The sequence below is a fragment of the Epinephelus moara genome, chromosome 19 (assembly GCF_006386435.1).
Source record: "Epinephelus moara isolate mb chromosome 19, YSFRI_EMoa_1.0, whole genome shotgun sequence".
Classification (NCBI taxonomy): Eukaryota; Metazoa; Chordata; class Actinopteri; order Perciformes; family Serranidae; genus Epinephelus; species Epinephelus moara.
The window spans coordinates 16256565-16279283 of NC_065524.1; the positions used below are offsets into that span (position 1 = coordinate 16256565).

At 43.6% G+C, this 22719-nt stretch overlaps 1 protein-coding gene across 1 annotated transcript in view; it reads left to right on the forward strand.

The window, feature by feature from the left end:
- Nucleotides 1-612: 612 nt before the first annotated feature.
- Nucleotides 613-22719, forward strand: part of tacc2 (transforming, acidic coiled-coil containing protein 2) — a 58903-nt gene continuing 36796 nt past the window's right edge. Inside the window, exons 1-5 of the mRNA XM_050070538.1 lie at nucleotides 613-899; nucleotides 10209-10444; nucleotides 12323-12430; nucleotides 16104-20194; nucleotides 20405-22328. Coding sequence (XP_049926495.1) covers nucleotides 789-899; nucleotides 10209-10444; nucleotides 12323-12430; nucleotides 16104-20194; nucleotides 20405-22328 — 6470 coding nt within the window. The 5' untranslated portion in view covers nucleotides 613-788. The remainder of the gene's footprint in view (nucleotides 900-10208; nucleotides 10445-12322; nucleotides 12431-16103; nucleotides 20195-20404; nucleotides 22329-22719) is intronic.

A 22719-nucleotide genomic window follows, 5' to 3' on the forward strand; every position in this document is an offset into this window, starting at 1 on the left:
AGTTTATGCTGCTTTTCCACCAATCAGCATATTCTGTCTAGATTCAGGCTTTCTATTTGTGTATGGTGCAGTGCTATGGTGCAGATAATGTACCAGCAGTTTCATCATTTCATTGCTCCTGAATGGTAATGATAAATAGGTAGAGGTAATTTGTAATTGTGTAGTGCTCATTTCCAAGTATTGTGGTATTTTGGGAACACAAATTGTCAGTATCCATGTTTCTGCTCTAATTGTAGAAATATATATGTATGCAAAACACAAAATTATTCATCTGCTTTTCTTGCTGTCATTTTTCCTCCTGCTCTGTTTTGCCTGAGTGAACTTCACTGTGATCAGATTTATTTGGATGAACACACTGATATCATCGTGCGTTCTCATCATGATGATGCACCACCATCTCCTGGATCTTTTAAAGGGACAGGCACCCTTTATGCTGCCTCCCATCTCTGCCTCTCTCCCTCTCTGAGCATTTTTTTTCCCTCCAGAGCAGTGCTTCAGTCACACCCGTGCAGTAATGTGAGGCTAAGCTGCACGTGAGGCTGCAAAGAGAAGCTCCCTTTTTTCACACTCATTTGATTAGGTTGGACTCCTTATGTAATGTGGATTTTTTTTTTTTATATAACAATGGCTTGAAAATATATGTCATGGGCGCACCACGGGCAATGCAGTGCAGAGCCTTTATTAGTCACTGAGGCACACACTCACACAGACAGAGACGTGCACACGCTCACTCTGTAGCTCCAGCAGAGGTCTGCCTGCTCTGGCAATGCTCACTCTGACTGATAACGATGCAGGTCTTCAGAAAGGTGCTCTGCAAGCCATGTAGTGCCAGAGTCACTTCACCAGAGGAGGACATGGAATACAAGATGGGGAGCTGCATCGGAATCTCACACAGACAGGTAAACAGAGGAGAGGGAGGAGGCTGCCTGCAGTGTAGCATCAGTGCCTGTCTGACTGAGCAGGGAGAGTGTGCAAGAGGAGACAGAATGGGTGTTGTTGGACAAAAGCTGGGTCTTTTCTCAGGCAGAGAGAGAGAACTCCAGTGTTGAAGGAGGGGCGATGTCAGCGTGGAAAAAGGAGCTGTGGAGATGCAGAGGAAGGGAGGAGTGTAAAAGTGAGAGGATGATGCTGAGTGTACTGGGGGAAGATGGGAGGCAGGTTGACAAGAGAATGGATCATGTGTATGTGCAAGAGTAAGACTGACAGTTGAGCTAGGAGAGACCTGCAAGGGACCAATGGTTTTAAAGTACGCTGTGGGAAACAGAGCTGATCTAATCAGTGTTATTTATAGGGATGATAATAAGCCTGCTGTGTCCACAGACTGGGCAGTCAGCTGAAGATGGCCTGTGATGATGGCAGATAAAACAGCACCCGAAATACATTTCAAACCCTCTGTAGTCAAAACCTGTGAATTTGGCTCCTGCTTGCACGGTGTTATTCCTGGCGGTGGTAATTGTTACAGCACAGTTGTGGTTGTGTGTGTTTAAACATGTCAATCACTGTCAAATGGACACAAGGGAGGCATTATAAAAGCATCACCACGCTAAAGTCAAGAGGATGAATAAATGAAAGACTTGGAGGGATATAAAGGAAAGCTACAGGTGGGCATCGCTCAGGGAGCCACGAGGTCTGACACCTCATCCTCCTGTCCATGCAGCATGCCTGTTTGTTTACAGTGTTGCCTTAGAGCAACTGTCCCCTCCAGCTGATTGATAGCCCCCCCCTCTCCCTCCCACTACCACCCTGAGCAAACATGGCCTCTCCAGCTCCAGTTCACTCCTGTCCCCGTCCTGTGTCCACCCTGAGTTCTCTCCTCCCACTTAGCGTGCAATGCAAAAATAGCAACAGAGGGACCGGGGCTCCTCAGAGGAGAGAGAGAGGACAGACACAAACATTGGCCTTGAGTCCGACAGTTAACACAGATTGGATTTGGGTTTGTCAAAAGCTTGACACTGGTGAGAGGAAAAGTTGTTTGCAGCGGTAAGTAGTTCATGGGTTGCAGCAGTGGTACAGATTTTGGATTATTTGATCAGTTTGTAGTCGTATCAATATGTAAAAATGAAGGGATACAGGGTAAACGGTGGGGATTACGAAAGCTTATATTGAAATCTGTGTGACTGTGATGTAGTATGATGATTTCAATATATTTGGTTGACTTAGCCAGGTGGATGAAAATGGTTTAAACCACAATGCCATCTACTATACATCATGTTCACCTGCCTTTCTTGGCCTTTTACCTTGCTGAATTATACTATGTTTATTATCTAAGAAATACCGTTGAATTATGTTAAAATGTCTATCATCATACGGCATTATGTTCAGTTTGAATGTTGTGTCCCTGCTGGGTTTTCTTGTGTGAAGGGGTCAGGTACGGGGCAGGAAACAGTAACCTCATACGGTAGGTGTCCGAGCACAGACATACGGTGCTCATCCAAACCCAAGAGCTTAAATAATGGCTCATGTTGAGTGATTGACAGGCCCAAGATGAGGTGACAAGAGACCTGGCAACAGTCTAATCATATGATTTGCCCCAGTGCTCACTGCGCTGCCAAAACAGCTCTGAGACACTGCTGCCGGCTAAAGTGCATACGCGTCCACACAGCTTGAGGGGCTGAAATTACACCCCATTCACACAAATAGCAAGCAGGCAGGGATGGGAGAAGAGTTGCCACACCACAGAATAAAGAATTAAGATGTAAGGGGAAATCCAGATATTAAATTTCCCGTGGGATAATCATAGGAAATAAACAGGACAAAAATGGGATCAAGTATTTGCAAACTCATAACTACACAGCCTTTGTAACATGTGTTTGGAAATGAAGTGTGCATGACGAATTGTGCACAACACTGGAATAAAGTCTAACAGCAGAGGACAGGACAGATCTCTATTTATAAAGTCTTGCATATTCAGGTCAGTGCTTTCTGACTATACACGTATGGTCCCTGCAGTCATATGAGGAATGCACAAACATTTCTGTTGGCACGAGTGTTTACTGCTCAGCTGCACTTCATACAACAGAGACATAAGCCAGAAAGATGATTGTCAGAGAATATTTAATCAGGTTATGAAAGTGGCTCTATCTTTATTTGATATAAAATCAGTCCAAGGTTAAAAGCTGTTGTCATTTTCTTGAAATAGCTCAAATATCTATGTGTTTTTCCAAAATATGCTGTTTATAGTTCGATGACACGTTGGATTAGAGATGCTCCTGGATGATTTTAATAGCCGTGACTCTTCCTAACAGACTGAACTCTGCTGGATGCCAAGGGACAACACAATCTGTTATTTACCACATAAGGATTACCTTACTGAGCCTTAGTCACTATGTCAGTGTGCTACAGTCACATCACATGCACAAGCACAAAGTGATGCCATTTGTTTGAGGTAATTCAGACCAGAAGGGACCTGCTGGTCAGAGTAATTTACTGCAGTAGGAGTTGATATTGCATCCTAAAGTAATCTCTACAATCATCCAGTATGATTACAAGATGCTGTGAGGATGCTGTTCGTGCTTTTAAGCCCACACCAGCAGAGGTGAAGCCTGCACTTTGGTCTGAGAGGGAGGTCTTGCATCACAGGTCCCTAATCTCTAAAACAACACACACACTTAACCATTCTCCCTCCCTGCTAGTTCAACCTCATACCACAGACCTCTAATCCTGCGGAACATGAGTCTGTGACCACTGAGGGACCACAGTCCACTCTGTGTCTCTCTGGGAATACTCGTACGCTGATGGTCTCTCTGTCGCCGGTGTCTTTCAGCCAGCTGATGTGAGAGGCTGTAGGTTTGGGCGGTTGTGGCCCCGCAGCTGGATGAGCCATGGGGAACGAGAGCAGCACCCCTGAGGCGTTGGTAAGGGCGAGCTCGCTGGAATTGGATGGCTGGGACTGCTACTTGCTGCCCCCGTGCTGCTATATGTATCGAGGACTAACAAAACTAACACTTGCTGGCATGATAACTAACTGCTGGCTTCAGTAAAACACATGGGATGTGCACAGGATGGGCTGTGAGCTTTGCGTACATTCCCATACTTGATTGAGGCTTGTCTAATAAGCATTTGGATAACATGCCTTGTTCTTTTTTTGTGGTTAACTGGTGTTTACTGCTACACACACTGATACTTCAAAGCTTGCTGTCTTGCAGCTTATAAAATCCATCATTACTAAAATGGTTGGAAGGCCATTATGTATGCCTCAAATGTGCATGTAGTATTACTGTTATATTCAAGAATATTTTTTGGCTGTAATGGTGTACTTCGTGATTACAAAAAAATACAGCTATAGAAAACCATTAATTTCCACATGTGACAGGACTTCAGCAGTGGAATTCAGGATTATCTTAATAGGATTAACATACACTTCTGTCTCATGAGCTATAGACTTAAAAAAACATGCACTGGATCTCATTAGACGTGATTGCAGAGTGGAGCTTAACATTGCTACTTTTGCCTTAAAAAACAAAAGTGATTTGTTTTCCGCTTGTTAGTGCATACCACTGCTGCTGCTGTATGCTTTAGTGTGGGTTTTCCCTCATTGAAGATGTACTGTTGAACTCTTTCATTCCCCATTACAGCCAGAAGAGGGCGCTCCAGAAAATGTTGTTCTGTTTCCACCTCAGGAAAATCAAAATGACTCCCCACAGGTACAATATATGTGAATGTGTGAGAGAGTGAACGCCTGAGTGGATACTAACTGGTGAATAAGATTTTTTGTAACCCAATTCTATTCAGCAATTTGCATATGTGATGATACAGTAGCACATTTTTCTTTGTGAACAGATATATTAACCCTTTTACCCCCATCCCCCGAACAATCCCCTCCCAGCTCATAAGAACAAAGTAAATTAATAGAATAAATGAAAACAACTGAATAACATACATCGACACAAAGAGGTGTGCAACAAATGTAAAACAAATTGATAAATAAATGAAAAATAAATAAATATTAATAGAATTAAAAATAAAAGTCAGCTGGTAAAACTACTTCGACACAACTTGCAAGTGTACATATACAGTTAAATAAACAAACCAGAGCATAATAACAAAAACATCTAACTAAAACTGTCTGACCTTCTCTTTATAACATCATACCTCATATAATACACCTCTACTGTTATGATGAAGACAGTAACAGACACAAAGAACATATACATCTGCACCTTTTGATCATTCCTCCCCGTCTCCATGGGTCTTTCTCTAAATCTACTATGCATGTATAAAGTTTCTCAAACCTGCAATGAGAGCTCCACAGATAAAGAATATTTCCACTGCTGAGTAGAAAGGCTGTGTGGTAGCTTCCACCTAACAACCAACATCTTTTCAGCAGCAGTGCATGCTGATAACCATAGCTGCTTTCGAGTGTGATTGAAGTTCTGCCCTCAGTCATCATAAAGTAGTGTACATGCTGGAGAGCAGTCAATGTAGCACCCCAAACTTCAGATAGACGTTTGTTATTTGTTCCTAGAAACTTTTAACTGATGGACACTTCCACAATATGTTAGAAAGTCCCCAATTGATTTAAATTACACCAAGTACAGTATGAAAAAGTAGACATATTAATCATGTAACGCCACTTTGGTGTCACATAAATTTGAAATATGAAAGTCAGGTTTAGTAATTAATGATTTCTGGCCCTGTCTATCAATGATTCAGAGCAGCTCTTATTCCTAATTGCTATAATGCCTATTGGAATTTGTGTGTGCTCTAATTAAGTATTATATTTAGCTAATCCAGATAGTCTCCTAATTAAGTTCATATTGTTAACTGTCACTCAAGATATTTGCAGCCCATGTAGCAGAAAATAACTGTTGATTACAATGTAAATTATATAATTAAATTATACTTAAAGTATTATACTTTTGTGCTTTTTTTTTTACTGGACCCTGTTTTCCCATGTTTTTGTTTATAAGTGACTTACGGGAACAACAGTTTTTGACCTTGGTCCAGTATTGAGTGAGACCAGTGCAGACAGCAGCAGTGAAACAAGCTCCAATGTAACCATTCGGACAGGGGGGTAGATACAGACAGTTCAGGCATTGCGATTGCACTGGGGCCCCAGGGATGGAGGGACCCCTAGGGAGAGCAGGCTCTTGCAAGTGATTCATATTGCCACCTTGGAAATATACCTGTATTCAAAGATAAATTATTAAAAACTGTTATTTTTTTTAAACTGTCCCATTTGCTATTCAAATCCTGAAAAAGGCCAAACCAATCTGTCATGTCATTTCATTTTTTTTAATAGTCAGTAGCTAAAATAAAATTATGTCTTTTCTAAATAAGCTCTAGAATCTATAAATATACTATGAAAACTATCAAATTAAATATTACATTTTTTACTTTCTTTGATATTTTTGTCAGATTTGCAGTGGTAATTGCTGGGTAATAGACTCCACCAGACTCCTTTTAAATAAACAGTAATTTTATCATTGTAAAATATTCGAAGTTAACAGAAACCAAAAGCAACTCACAAATACCAAATTGTGTTAGTCTTTCCACTGTTCCAACAATCACCAGTTTTGGTTGGGTTGGTTGAATTACACCCTTAATTCACCCAGTTAGATGTGAAAATGTGCTGGCTCTATACACGCTAAAATGAATGTTTATGTAAATGGAGTCTGGTGGGTTTGACAGTGATGATTATGGGGCTGTTTTGGGTTAAACAAAAAGGATTTCACTCTCTTACAGGAAGGTATATTTTTGTAGCGATGTTGTCCATAATGTTGTCAGACACAGAATAACAATCTGAGCCTGTCAGTGGCACTTTTAGTGATGTAAATTGACAACACATTTATGTCAGGATCACTTCAGGTGACACATATATTTGGCTATACAGGTGTGCTTCGATGAGCCAGTTAGATGTGGTTTAATTTTAAGATAAGATAATCCTTTATTTGCTCCACGGCGGGGAAAGTTAAACTTAATATCCAGTGGAAATCAGCCACAGGAGACACTTACTGACCAGGGTGTTTAAACAGCCAGGGGGAGTTTGTTAATTAGGTGTCATGGAAATGGTGCTGTCAGCCATAATGATGACGGCGATGATGTCACACCTTAGCAACACTCAGAGGTCAAAGTTGGATGAAGTAGGGGCTTTTATAATGCAGGAGGATGCTGTGCTTCCCCGTGTATATGTGCCCATGTGTATGTGTAACCAAAGCTTCTTGGAGTGTAACCTGATCCTCTCTCAGGGGGTCACTGCAGGCCCGACCCTTGGCCTAATTCCCAGCATTCACCTGCAGAGGCACTGTCAGTCAATGCAAGCAGGCAGCAGCAAGAGAGAGGGGGGAGGAGGACTGAGCAGAGGTGGATAGGGAAGGACGGAAGAAAGAAAAGAGGGAAGGGAGATAGGAGGAGGAGGAGGAGGGAGTAGAAAGAGAGTGGGAAGAGTATACAGTGGAGGGGGAGGAGAATTCTTTGCACTTCCCTGTGACCAGCCCAGTCAAGTCAGTCAGTCTCAGCAGCCAGTACTGTGTTTATCAGTGCGTGGTAGTGTAGTGTTTCTAGACTCCACACACACATACACACACACATACTGCAAGAGCCTGAGGAGGCTCATGGAAATTTAACAGGGGAGCGGCAGCAGCAGCAGAAGAGAGGACAGGACTGTGGAGAGGAGAGGAGGAGGAAGTTAGCTGAGTCAGTACAGGAGAGGAGAGGGAGCGTCAGCAGCATGTGTTGCAGCATGTTTGTGTCGTCCTCTGCCCCCTTCACAACACACAGCCCTGCAGAGGCTGCTGCCTGTACTGTGAGCAAGGTAGAGGGGTAGCAGAGGAGCTGCAGTGCACTGTAGAGTCACCTTCAGCACAGTGGAGCACACTGCCGGGTAAGTGCAACGCAGGGGATGGTGGGATGAAACTTGATAGAAAGAGTGGACGTGTTGAGCCAGTGCTGTTATTCTGTGCGTGTGAGTGGGGGCCTGGTTCTGCTTTAGCACTGGATTCTCCCTGTTTACAGCAGTCATGTGTTAAGCATTAAAGTTGTGTTAGCACATGGGCACTGACAGATTGCATTAACAGTAAGGAGGACTTAATGACTGTTGGACAAGTTTCCAGGCAACCTCAGCTTGATTTCTGTTTTGTTCCTGTGGGTTAATTAATAACAGGCAGTGCTTTCTGTAGGGGGGTCAAACTCACTGTAATGAGGCCTGTGCTTTTCCACCTCACTGAGCTTTCACTTCTTCATACAATGGCCAGTGATGTAGAGGATGAGTGCTGGCTGTGACTGTGGACATGCTGTGCCAACTGGTGCCATTCAGTTTTTAGCTGCTCTGAGATGATATGCTGTTTTTGACATTATCTGCTCGTGATGATAAAGGTGAGAAAGTTCAGGCAGGAAACAGGAAACCAAAGACACGTCAACATGCAGCCGTCTCATGATAAAACTGTTCATGTCTGCACACATGACTGCTAAGATGTGGAAGGACTGTCTTCTAAAATCTTATTATGAAACATTAATACAGAAAGTAAAAGCAGTGTGGACATCACAGGCATCCAAAGAGACAATCTGCAGCAGTGCTTTTTTGGGTTCAGTTGTTCTTTCATGTTTAATGTTCTCTTATGTTTTTTTCTGCAAGGAATGGTAGTCTAAATTTGTGCATTTAAAAATAACCTAATATGGATGGAGCTGTGCGGACACAGACGTGAGGAGAGAGGCGACATAATTGGCCAACATTCTTCTAAAATGAGCTTTAAAGGCTGAGTACAGTCAGGATTTTAACTGTTTGGTATTCTGGTGTTTGTGTGAGCAGCGTTCATGTTTGTGATCCATCTGTGCTGAATGTGTCACACAAAGGAGGCTCTTTGTAGTGGTGATACAGGTGAGGCAGTGACTCAGAGCCTCCAACTATACACACAGCTTTAATTGTTAACCTCCAGATGAGAGGTGGCATTTGTTGTCTGCCTTAAAGAAGTATATTTCTTTCTTTTTTTTAAACTTACTTACTAAAAGATTTAATCATCATTTCCGTCTTGTCAGTCATGATAGTCACCTCTGCCTGTGTGCAGCCATGCTGTCTACTACTGGTTCATAAATAATGAATGAACGGATTCAATTCTGAATCTCAGCAGATCCTCAATGGACGGCATTACCACAGCAGCTTCAGTAGTTTTATCCTTTTATACTCACCCTGTTAATCCACCTCATATCCTGATTCTCTAAAACCAGTCTCTCTCTGTAAGAAACAGCTCATGCACACATGTTCCGGACATACTGAACGTTAAAGGGCTGCGCTACATCTGCACGTTTACATGTGTCTGAGCAAGTGCAGATTTGCTCGCCTGCACCTGTACACCTCAGTTTGTATCCGAGTGGGCGAAACAAATGGAAACTTTCCCCTCTGTAAACTGAGGAGGAGAGATTCCACCACATAGTGGGTCCACAGTTGAGCGGTGCGTGTTGCGAGGGCTGTGTTGCTGCAACATGACGCCTCAGCCAAGTGTTGTGGTGTGTGGCTGTGGTTGGATTCTGTCTGTCAAACAGTGGGACAGACAGAGAGGGAAAACAGCTACACATGTTTTGGCTACACATGAGATTATAAAACAGATTAAGTCACATTTTAAATGCATTTTTTTCTCTATATCTCAATTACCTAGTCATAATAAAAGAAAGAATTAAAAACTAAATGTATCAGATGAATGATATGCTGTAGATAATGATTAAACCATGTGTCTGATCACGCCTGTCACAGTCCAGCAAGACTGGTTTGTCTTTAATGATTATTGTTGCTTGCTCTGTAAAAAGTTTTGACTTCCTCCTCAGGTGTTTCTAAGGTGGAAAACACCAGACTGCAATGAAACATACAGTTAATTTAATGACTTCCTTTTTCTCTCAGAGTAGTATTTATATGATGCTCACGAGCACAGTGTAAACAAAGCTGCAGAGTTGGGCCCATGCACTGAACCTTGAATAAATTATAGGCTTTAATGGTGGAAATGATCCTTTAATGTCAGTAGTAGTGTGAAATAAGCAAGCTGAGGGACAAAGATAGACTCCAGTCACTATGACCTATGCATCAGTGCACAAACAACACCTTACTTAATAGTATAACACATGGGTGGAGTTATTTGTTTGGCCTTGTACGTTGATTCCGGAGGTGTTCCCGTGTTCAACCGCAACATGCTCACACTTGTTTAACCACACACTGGATCATGTACAGTGCAGAGGAGACTCCAGCGTGTCACTCACCACGATTATGTTTCACTGTCCCACAGGCTGAAGCTCACTCTGAGACTTTGACCCAGAGGGACGACAGAGCGCTTCTCTCTGAAGCCTCGACCAGCCAGCAGAGTCCGCTGTCTCAACCAGTGCTCCCAGACGTCCCAGTCATCACTGGAGTGGAGGAGGGCAGCAGTGAGGCTGGAGAGCAGGACGAGCTGGAGTTTCCTCATGACCTGCTGCCCAGTCTAGACTTCAGCAGTGAGCTCAACATCTGGGAGGCCTCGCTGGGGTAAGTTGAGGAGTTACACACACACATACGCACATACACATGCAGGCACACGTGCACAATTATGCAGGTATCCCGGTTTCTATCCTAATGTCAAGATAAAACTGTGACTTGATATCACAGAGAGCAGAAAGACAAGTTCTTCCTTGGGTGGTGACTCCTACAATTCTTCAGAAATGTGAATCATGTCAACAACTACAGTTTACATTTCTTGTCTACTTCAGTAGGTGTTCTTGAATTCTCTATGTTAAATACACCATAACTTGGCTCCACGGAATACCCAAAACCACACTGTGTAGCATAACTTGTTTTAAAGGTCCAGTGTGTAGGATTTAGAAAAATTTAGCGACGAGGATTGCAAATTGCAACTAGCTGAAAGTCTCCCGGTTAGAATTCATTGTTCAGGAGGTTTTTAATAGGAGCCGAGTTATCTGCGGACATTTCTTCCTCTCCAAAACAAACAGACCTGGTGATTTAAACCTGTAAAAACACTGAATAAATCAGTGGCATGTTACCAATCAGTGTTTCCTTGCAGACGGCCCACTTGCCCAGCACCTGCAAATTTATACTACTCATGAGCCAGATTACCCACAGAGGCCTCCTCCTCTCCAAATCAAATGGAGCCATTTATTTAAACCGGTAAAAACACCATATAAAGCAGTTCCAGGTTAAAAAAAAAAATCAGTGTTTTCACAATGGTCTTGTCATAGAAGGGCTGTGAACTACGGTAGCCAACATGAGAACGCAAATGGCCCTATCTAGAGTCAGTGTTTGGTATGTCCATTCTGAGATACTGTAGAAACATGGCAGTGCAACATGGCTGTCTCCACAGACGAGAACCTGCTCCCTATGTAGATATAAACAGTTCTTATTTTCAGGTTATTATACACAAAAGAAATCATACATGTTATATTACATTATATTGTATACCATTTCTGCTATTATATTCCCATAAATCCGGCACTCTGAAACCTTCAAAAACTTTAAAACCAATTTTCTAAATCAGTGTTTTATTATGAGCCATAGGGTCTTACATAAACCCACGATCATCTGCTGCAGTTTAAACAATTTTGGTTAATTCATATGAGAGATATTTAAGTCTGTGTCTGGTTAAAGTGGGCTAAGATCAGTGGGGAAAAGGCGACATCAAATACTTCATCACAATTTGATGACAGTTATGTTGCTGTCAAACCACAGACACACAGTCCAGACAGCAAATAAACTGATTTGTTGATTTGTGCTAAACTCTTTGATAAGTAATAATAGGGATAGACCGTTATCCTTAATTATTAAGAATATTTAATGTTGTCGAGAAAGATTTGATGTTAGAAATCTGCCCAGTCCAACAAACCCATTCCCTGATAAGTCTGCACGTTTTTCAAACCATTAATAAATGTATTATTTACACCTGTTCATACCTGTTTTGGGTTAGTTCAGGACTGGAGCCTATACCAGCATGGATCGGATGAAAGGTAAACAAATATGCTGGACAGGGCACCAGTGATTTGCAGGGCTAACACATATACAGACAATAGTGTGAGTGGCTTTAGTTTCTACAGCAGTTCAAAAGTCTTTATTCTACTTCGATCACACTTGCCCACATACTACTATTTTTTTTCCATAAGCCATATTTAATGTTTATATTAACAAGGTTATTTCCCAATGCAAAAAAATATAATGTAGTGATTAGAGCCTTTATGATCAATATATTATTATTATTGCATTAATTTATAACAAATGTATTCGATATTCCCTTTGCTTGATTTATGGCCATAAGGGAACACATTTGTCCCAATTATTCAGTCAAGGTGAAAGTTAATCTGATATTGATTTACTGTGAATTTGTGTGTACCTGTGTGTGGTGTGGGTTTGTGTTAGCAGAGCTCAGACTAGCTCAGGTGAGAGGACATGTGAGCAGGTGAACCCCCTGCTGGCGGGCCTGCAGAGCCACATGGAAGTCAGTCGACCACTGGTGGTTCTAGACTCAAGGTACCACACCGGCTCAGCATGACAGGGGGACAGCGGGGCGTCTGCTGTGTGAGCGTGGTCAGCGGGGATGATGAAGAGTAAAAGCAGGGGAGCATGGAGTGGAGCAAAAAGATGACAGGATGATTGAGTGTTTCTAACTTATACTGGAGTGTGATGGATATGTCTGTCTGGGTGTTGCCTGTCTGAGAAGACTTGGCTTGAGGTGTGGTCGTTTGTTTTTATGCTTTGGGTGAATTATCTGCAGAAAGACTCAGTGTTCTGTTTCAAGTGTTGCCTGGCATTCTGCTTTTGTCTGAGTGCTGAGGTTAATCACACTAATATGTTTGAGGAGTTAATGTGTTCTGACAACCTGACTTATTGCAGTAGTGTAATTATTATTGCGTGATGTGAATGTGTAAAACTATTAATATAAAGTAAGGGTGGCACAGTCGGGAAAGACGTGAAAGCTGTTAGATAATCATGAAGGAATGAGGCACTACTTAGCAGCTCAGTATGATGAACCACTTTACTTATTCAGGCCAAATAAAGATGATAAAGCTCCAACTCTTTTAGCCAAACACTGCATAATAACAGTAACATACACTCACAATGCAGTACTGTGAAAAGCACCTGGTCCATTCCACCTCAGGTAGATATGGCAGGCAACGGCTTGTTGCTCAGCAAAACTTTCCAGCTGCCTTTTTTCCTCGCCCTGCCTTTTTATAGGGAGTGCCAGGTGAATTAGATGCAGGCTTGAGTGGCAGACCGGTGAGGTGAGTGAGTAACATGTTCTCAGGGCAGAGGTTGTGTTTACAAGCAAATGACAGAGCGTTTAGTGGTGAGAGTGTATCAGCCAATCACATCTAACTTTAGTTATTTACTATTCATCTTATCATGAATGATGACTTTTGTCATAGCGGCTGCTGCATGTATGAAAAAAACATGTAAGGATCTACATGAGTAGGAGTGTAGCTCATCTTATGATTAAATAATGATGGTGGATCTGTACACTCAGTGGGGCTTTTCCTGTACTGCCGGCTAACAGCTTAGCAGTGACTCAGCAATCACATCTGAATGGCACAAAGCTAGTGTAATTGTTTAAGGCATTATATTCCACGCACACTCATAGTATGATGCTGGCTGTGCACTTTTAGGGAGTGTTTGCTGGGCAGTGTCACTGCTTTGACATATATTATGGAGCAGTATTTTTTTTATGGTGCGTAAGTATAAGCATGTGTAGGGTTGTTTATATTGTGACATGATTTATTACAGTCCCTTAAGGGGATAATTATAAAGCTGTCATAGAGTATGTAGCATTTTCATAGTGGTTACTACAGTATCAGGGTATCTGCAGATCCTTAAAAAGTCTTAAAGTGTCTTAAATTAAGATCTGTACATATTAGGCATTAAAGGTCATTAGATAGTCTTAAATTTGAATTTGGGAGGTCTTAATCGGCAAAAACATTTGATGTAATTTGATTTATCCATCTTTTAATGTTGTCAAAATTAGTTAAGCTCTTCAGCGTCCACATTTCTGATATTACAAATCTTTAAACCTACCATAGAAGCAAATGCTGTCTTTTTTATTTATACTTGCACTTACCTATTGGCAAAAAGTAGATTAACCTAACTCACTCTAATAACCATATTCCTACATAAACCTACCTCTGCGCAGGGCCACATATATACTACTAACCTTTATACTTACCTTTACTGCTTGAATACGGAAAATATGTGCAGAAATCAGTCTTTAATTACGTTAAAAATGATCCTGAAAAGGTCGTAAAAAGACTTAAATTTAAGTGTCTGAGATCTGTAGACACCCTGAGTATATGGAGGCCAATACTATTATTAGTTGCTACTAGTAGTATTGTTACATTTGCAATGCTAGTAGTAGGTTATTACAAAATACAGGCATAGTTTCAATAAATCATTTGCCAATCCAATTACTTGAATGAGACAACTCTTTCAACCCCCAAATGACCAATTGTATATCAATTACTCACCCCAAGTTACGTTGAATTCATGTAGAATACGTCTTTCGCACGTCTCTGGTGAACAAAGAATCCAAAAACAGAGAAAATTCTTGTCTCGTCTCAAGTCTCTTTCATCCAGTTGGATGCTCAGTACTTCCGAAACAGACAGCCCTTTCTGACGGGAAAGTGAACTAAAACTGAAACTTATCTATGCTCTCTTCAATGCCAAACTCCATTGACAAAAACAGTAATTTTACCTTGCTGAACATGTAAGCTGCTAGTTTACCGCTGCCTCAATCAGTTAGTTTGTTTGTATTATTGTGTGACATTGGTGAATCCAAACTGACCCTTTAAAACACCAAAGTCACAGAATAACACAAACAAACTAACTGACTGAGGCACCGGTAAACCAGCAGCTCACATGTTCAGCGAGGTAAATTTACTGTTTTTGTCAATGGAGTCTGGCTTTAAAGGCGCTGTATGTAAGAATGTGGCCAAAACGGTTACTGCACTCAAATTCAAAATACTGCCGCGAGTCGTGTCCGCCCCCCCTCCCCTACAGATTCGAGGTTGCTGGACAGCGGCACGCTGGAGACTGATTTGTTTGCCCACGGGTAGCTGCCATGGCAGGGCCGTGTCGCTGCGTCGGTGATCTTCGGTTTTCCAGCGGACTGTTGGAGCAAGTCCGGCTTCTCTGCTGCTAACGCTGCTGCCGGGATACAGCTGAGGAGACTGCTAATGTTATGTACCGGGACACTGCTAATGCTGCTTGCCGTACTGCTGTAGCTCAGTCGCAACTGTAACTGATGCTGAGACTCTACTGACTGCGTGACTGGTAGTGTAACTGATGCTGAGACTCTACTGACTGCGTGACTGGTAGACGGCGGTGGGTGGCCAACAGGCCAGAACACAAATTCAAAACATAAACATGATTTGCGGACCGTAAAATATTTTTTTAAATGCGAATATTCTGGCCGTACTATTGTTGTTGGTGAGATCAGTATGTTATATGAACATTATTCCTTAGTCTCTGTGACATATTAGGAGGATTTTATGACTATTTGCTTTAGATTTGTTACATATAGCTCCTTTAAACAGCATAGCTAAGTTTTGCTTTTAGTTTAGTTCCTCAATGCAAAATAAGACTTGGGTGATACTGCATGAGTTGTGAGAATTTGATAACAGATATTTTGACAAAGTTTTGCTGTTGTTAAACGTGCCCCCCTATGATTTCAATTCATCAAGAATTTTCTCAGTTTTTGATTCTTTGTTCACCATGGAGGCATGTGAGAAAACCAATGTTTTCTTCAGGAATTCAACATTACATGGTATGAATAACTGTTACACAAATGGTCATTTGTGGGGTGAAGTATTCCTTTAAGCTTTGGGTTCAGGCAGAAAAACAAGCAGTCACATCAAAATAGTTAAACTATATTTGAAAGCTTTTTGCTGGGGGATCCCTACAAACATGTTTTGGTGCGTATGAACAGACCTGCATGTTCATTAACAACCATATGCTTGGAAACAGCTGGTTATTTCTTGTGGGGGTATGTATATCTCAGAATAGACATGCAGTTGTGTGTTGTGTGTGCATATCGTGGAGTGCAGTGTGTGAGCATGGGCTGCTGCTCTGCCAGTAGCAGTGCTTTGTGGCATCGTGGAATGACCAGCTGTCTGCCTGCCAGACTCCTAACTGTGTCACCCTACCCTCGTCTCAGGCCTCATGACAGCGACCCAGTTCTCACAGATGCTCAGCAATCACCTCGGCCCTCTGCCACACCTTACCCGGGTGTCCAACCCCTGACCCCTCCCCTATCCGTGCTCCTAGACCAGGAACTCCAAGAGGCTTTCCAGGAATGTGAAGAACAAATGGCCTCACTGGGGATACTTAATCCCACAGGGCCCCCCCACCAGACAGTTAACGATGCAGGAGAGAAAACTGGAGAAGTGATGGTTAATAAATCCAGTGAGTCATCATCATTGCCTCCAATCGCAGTCCAGCCAGGACATAGCAACGGGGGCCATGGAAACAAGAGTACACACGGAAACAGTGAGGCAGCAAACAGTCGGACGGATACAGTTGTGTTTAGTTTTAGGAATTACATACTGGGCACTGAGAATAGTGCTGGGACAGCAGAGACGAAGAGTGAAATAAAAGCAACACAGAGCCTGGATAAATGTCCAGAGATTAAGACAGTGGAAGAAACAGAGATAGATGAGCAGAAGGAGACACCCACGCATACACAATTAGAAACAACGGCAGATTTATTTAAAGAAACCCAAAAAGATGCTACGCTCACTGTGCAGAGAGATGATTTCAGAGAGGAACATGTTGATTCTAATGCAGCCATTGAGGATAATGGCACATTAGACTGTAATACAGTGATTAGGGAGAAAGGCACAGAGGCAGTAACAGAGACTGTAGACATAAGGAAAGAAAATTATAGCGATGAGTCCAGCATTAGTGTTTGTATAACTGAACCAGGAAAGAAAGATGATTCAGTTAATGAAACATCAGAATGCAGTCATCTGCATTTAAAGGATAAAGACGTATTATCAGAAGCACAGATGGGAGCAAACCATTACAGCGAGGAGGATCAGGAGTCAAAATCAGATAAATGGAAGAGCTCACCTTGTGAGGCTAGGCAGGACAAAAAGGCAAAGAGGAAAAAGAAACAAAGGAAAAAGAACAAGACAGAAGAGAAAAATGTAGAGACTGAGGAGAAAGCAAAGACAGTAGTACAACCTGAGAATGATTCACAGGCTGTTTCTCTTGTAAATGCAGGAAATTACACAGATTCAGCAGCAAATGTTGTGTCACAGGCAGACGCTCAGACTGTGATTTGTGGGGAACAGCCTGATAATGGGTTTGACTCTAAGCAGCAGCTGAGTCCCGAGGGAGAGCCCAGCCCCAGCCCCCCACTATCATCCTCTCCTAGTGAGCAGGATCGTCTTACTGTCTCGCCCTGTTCACCTGCGTCTAACCAGCCTCATTTACAGAGGCCTCATCAGTCAGATAACCGCAACCATACAGACGCCCCATGTGGCATGAATCACAGCTCAGATGAAAGCCCACACCGGAAGCAACATGCAACCGGAGGTGCCATCGACAACCAAAATACACCCATGACACATGTCCACACTACAGTCCATCAGCTCAATCCAGCTGCTTCTGCTGATAAGAGGTCCGATTCACAAACACAGGAGGCTGAAGTTACCTCAGAGGCAGTGATACTCACACACGAGAATCAGAGCCCACTCTCCAGCAGCCCAACTTGTGTGGGAGAGAGCAGCGTGGAGAGTGCCCTTGAAGAGGCTTTAGTGGTGGTTGCTGCGTTGCCACTGGCAACACCCACGATGCCAGAAGTGATAGAAAGCAAGGGAGAGGGAGAAAGCGTGAGGCGTGATTCACTGGAGAGAGTAGCTTCTGTAATGATTGCAGAGAGTGAGAAAGCAGTAGGAGAGAAAGATTTGGGAGGAATAGAAAAGTGCCTCAGCTCTGCAGACGGAGAGAAAGACCTGGACAGCCTTCCTCAGCTCGCATTAATCTGTTCACGGGGAAAATGCTCACTTGCATTCTCAGCCAAAGAGGGACAGGCTGTATCTGAGGAAAGCTGCAGCAGCAAAATGCCACACAACTCGGCTGAGACTGAAATGAAGGGACCGAGAGAGACAACCGTTCGCAGTGCAGACACAGAGCTCTCACCAGCTGAGGAGGGAGACAGAGAAAAGGAGCCACTTCGGTTAGAAGCTTATATCAATACTTCTCCCTTTGGGCCACTTACTGGTCCTGATCGTCAGGATCACAGTGCTGCGGGATTGGAGGGAGCAGGAGAGGGAGGAGGAGGAGGAGAGGAGGGGGGAGAGAAAGGAGGGCTGGCTAGAGAGCACAGTTCATTCAGCCAGCCAGAAGGCTCTGCTAGTGGGGTGTCATCAGCCGGGACTGAGACGTGTCCGCCCACCGATGTTGCCGAGTCACAGTTGAAGTCACAGGGCTGGAGTGAGCCGATTGCAACCATCTCTCAGAGCATCTGCACTGAACAGGACCGTCTCTCTCACCCCTGCCAAGAGCACCATGGCGCAGCAATTTCACCTCTCCCGGCTCACCCTGAACAGAGCTCCAGCAATACAGACGGAGGGGTAAGGGCTGATCTCAAACAGCATTCGATTTCAGAGGAAGCAGTGTCTTTAGGACACACTTGTGAGGGGTCATCCATCACAGAGAAAGAGAAAAACTGCAGCCAAGTCTTCCTGCCTTTAATCTCACCTCAGCCTCTGACTACTTCACAACATATCCCAGTCGAGCGACAAGCGAGCAGCAATCAACAGGTCCAGCTTGAAAGTAGCACAACAGCAGCCCGGACAGACGAAAGTGCAGCTGAGTTCCAAGTCCGAGCCAAGAGCAAAAGAGGTGCTGCGGGTGTATGTGACAGCAGCAGAGGCAACAACAGAGTTCACTTTGCGGACACTGTGAAACAAGACGGCAGTTTCTCTGTGGATCTTAGGAGCATGTCGGTACCAGCTATGGACTGCGCCTCTTTGCCTCCGCTGACTGTGCATGAGAGTTTGCACCATCCTGTGGTGGAGGCCAGCTACACCTTCCCAGAATTCCTCGGCTTGAAGAAGCCAGAAATCGCCACAAATGCAGCTCCTACCAAGGATGAACCAGCAATACGGAGCTCAACTGACTTTCTAAAGCCACAGAGAGATGTCCTGGAGGAAAAAGGAGATGTGGGGACTAAAGAAGAGAACATTAAGATAGATCAGACAGGTAGCAACAACTTGGGGACAAACACTGTGGATTTACAGTCAATGACAAAGGCCGGCTCAAAACAGCTTCCATGTTCTGCTGAAAAGAATCAAACTGGTGACCTTTCACAAACAGCAGAAAGTGCCACCTCTGAGGCTGATCATTCAGCAGCTGAGCAGGTGTCTGCAAAGGTGAAAAAACAATTAGAGCAGAAAACAGAGAAGGATGCTATAAGCCTGTGCTTGTCGACTGAGAAGGAGATAGATAAGTTACCCGCTAAGTCTGAAGGCCCAGCCGAGCCTCAGGAGTCACCTTTAATAAGTGATGCTACTGAAGGTAACCAACCTCCTCTCTCCTCATGTTCTGTGCTTCCAGCTGATGATGTCACCTGCAAGCCTTTTAGTGATGTCTCCGCTGAGTTATCTGCTGGGCAGCTCTCTACGGAAACTGCGACCCTAACTTGCGCAGCCTCTCTTCAGACAAAGCCTTGTGACCCCAGTTATCAGTCTCCCACCCAATTAAATCTAACACCTCCTCATGGACTGGTTACTACAGATCCCATGCACGCTGGTGAGGGGCCAAAGCCCACGATTCACTCTGCTGATCTGACAAAGGATGAATCAGCGACTTCCGAAGTGACAGCCTCCGACCAGTCAATTCCTGTTATAGAGCAACGTGCCAGTAATTCTTCTTTTGTGCGGCAGCCTCCTGGCCCGATGTTGAGTCACTTGGAGTTCATTACTGACTGTGATATCTCTCTTCCTGAGCAGACGGATAACAGTGGCACTGATGGTGACAGCACCAAAGTCTTTGGGGAGGTGGATGACAATAAGAGCAGGGATATGACACAAATGTCCGTAGTGCAGGATCTGAAGCACGGTGATGTCAGCGTTAAAGCAGATGAGGCTTGTCCAAAACCGGAAGATAAAAATTATGCTCCAGATTCTGTTGTTGAGTTTGAGAATTCTGCGATTACCAATGTAAATATTCCATTTTTAAAGGAGGAAAATCTGTGTACTCCAACCCAGCCTCCTGGTGCAGAGGGAGTACTGGCAAAGGGTGGGTCTGATAATGTAATTTCTCTATCTCACACTGAGCCAGGCCCTACTGGCATTAAACCTGTTATTTGTGAAGCATCCATTAAGGATGACCTCATTAATGTCAGCTGCCCACTCAGCTCTGACCTACCTTCATACAAAGCTTATAGTGACATTGAACAACAAAATATGAAACAGGAAATGGGAGATGTAACCTCTGTTCTGTTTGCAGAGGAAAAGAAAAAAGTTGAAGAGGTAAAAATGGATAATCAAAAGGAAACAGCAGACAGCAGCAAGCTGCAGACAGGAAAGACAGGCACAACACCACAACAGAGTAATGGGCCAGAGAAAGAGGGTGTGGAGGAAATTGGAGGCCTGCAGCCACCACATGAACATAAAGTAAAAAAGTCTGAGTCACCAATAAAGGATGTAAAGGAGGAGGGAGAAAGTGGCATTTCACCTAAAACCCAGATAGACACTTCTTCTTTATCTCCTGACAGACCTGCGGGGTCGTCTGAGGACATGCTAAGTGCTGGGGCAGATTCTCGTAGTGAACCTCAGACTGTTTATGACCAGAGTTTACGCCAAACTCCGACACTGGAACGCAGCTCCGAGAGGGACACTTCCCCAGATTTGAATGCAGCTCTCGGCCAATCACAGTCCACACCAGAGCCAAACTGTTTTGCTCAGCAACAGGAGCAACAGCAGCAGTGTCTGGGATCCACACATCCCACACAGGAGTTGTCAGGTGACAGTCTACAGGGAGGAGAAAAGACTAACGGTCAAGTCAGGCAGACCCAGGCACTGGTTCCAGGGCTGAAAGGGGTAGCACAGGGAGGAGACGGCTCCTCTGGGAGTTTGTGTCAGTCAGGGAGCAGCGATAAGTTGACAGGTGATGACAGCGGTGGCAATGAACGAGTGATAGATCTGGAGAAAGGCAAGGGAGAGGGAGTGCAAGCTACGGTTGACGGGGTTTATATGCTGTCTCACCTTGCCAGTGATTTAAATGAGAGTGGAAATGCTGCTGAGAGAAATGCCTCAGCTGACATTGGGAGCGTAACTGCTTGCTCGCGTGTAGGTGAGACAAGACAGGGGATGGTTGAGAATAAAAGCCCCGTGTTAGGGGTAGTTGGGTCGGATACAGATTTAATTCCAGACACTAAGTTTGTGAGCGATCTGGGTTTTGAAGGTCAGCAAAAAAGCAATCTACCAGCTGCCTGTCAAGACCAACATGGAAAACCTGAGACCTCAAAGAACACTGCTGTATCTGTTGAGTCTGCATCACAGGAACATGAGACTTCACCTTTACGGGTCTCTGTTTCATCAAAGGTCAGCACAGATAGTCCCGGCATTCATACAGCAGTCATTTCAAGTGCAAACCAGGCTGAAGAAATTCATACAAAAATATCCTCTACTCTGGTTGGGCAACCAGAAACTGTGGAAAAGGGTTTCTGTGCTGTCACGGCTGTAAAGAGCAACAGTAGTGAAACTGTGGATTGTGAAAGTCAGGATACAGTGGGTGAGCCTGTCGAGCTACAAAGCTTCAATAAAAGCTCAGCAGCACAAAGCAGCCCAGTAGTACAAACAGCCATAAAAGGCCCTGATGTAGAGGAGATCACAAAGGAAGATAAAGCAGCTTTGGACGAAGTGAAAGCTAGCAGCCAGGCGACGGGACAAAGTGAGATAAAAGAGATGAACACTGAAGCAATGAAAAAACAGGCGGTCATAAATCAAACTGAGGGTGCTAAAGACAGTGCCTCAATTGGTCTGTCAAAAGCAACAGAAAAGGACAGTGATATAACAGATACAATAACTCCTGATGTTATCACACACCCATCTGTTGTTTCGTCAAAGCACCTGGAAGATTTTGCATCTACCCCTCCTGCAGCCTCTACCCAGTCTGAGAAGCCTCATGATCAGGTGTCTTTGTCAAAGCCCCAAGGTGATATTGTGTTAAAGCCCAATGTTGCTGCTTCCCACTGTGAAGGAAAACCACTTGAAAAAGCTCCTGTTGAACAAGTTCCTGTGAACACAGAAGCCGGCAATGTGTCAGAGAGTCCTGCTCCTGTGCAAACAGCCAGAGAACCAGATACAAACTGGATACAAGCTCTAAAAGAAGCTGCTTCCAGTGTTCAGAGTAAACAAGAGACCTCAAGGTAAACACAAGTGTGTGTGTGTGTGTGTGTGTGTGTGTGTGTGTGTGTGTGTGTGTGTGTGTGTTTGAAATCATCATATGAGAAAAATGCTTTAAAGGGACAGTTCACCCCAAATTTAAAAATACATATTTTTCCTCTTACCTGTTGTGCTATTTGTCTACACCGTTATGGTGTGAGTTGCCGAGTGTTGGAGATATTGTCTGTAGAGATGTCTGCCTTCTCTCGAGTATTATGAAACAAAATGGCACTCAGTTTGTGGTGCTCAGAATGCCAAAAAATACATTTGAAAAACTCAACAGCAATGTTTCTTTCCAGAAATCAACTCGTTAAAGTTAACGTTAATCCACAGGCCTTGTTGGAGGATTTATCTCGGAACTATTTTCTTTATACC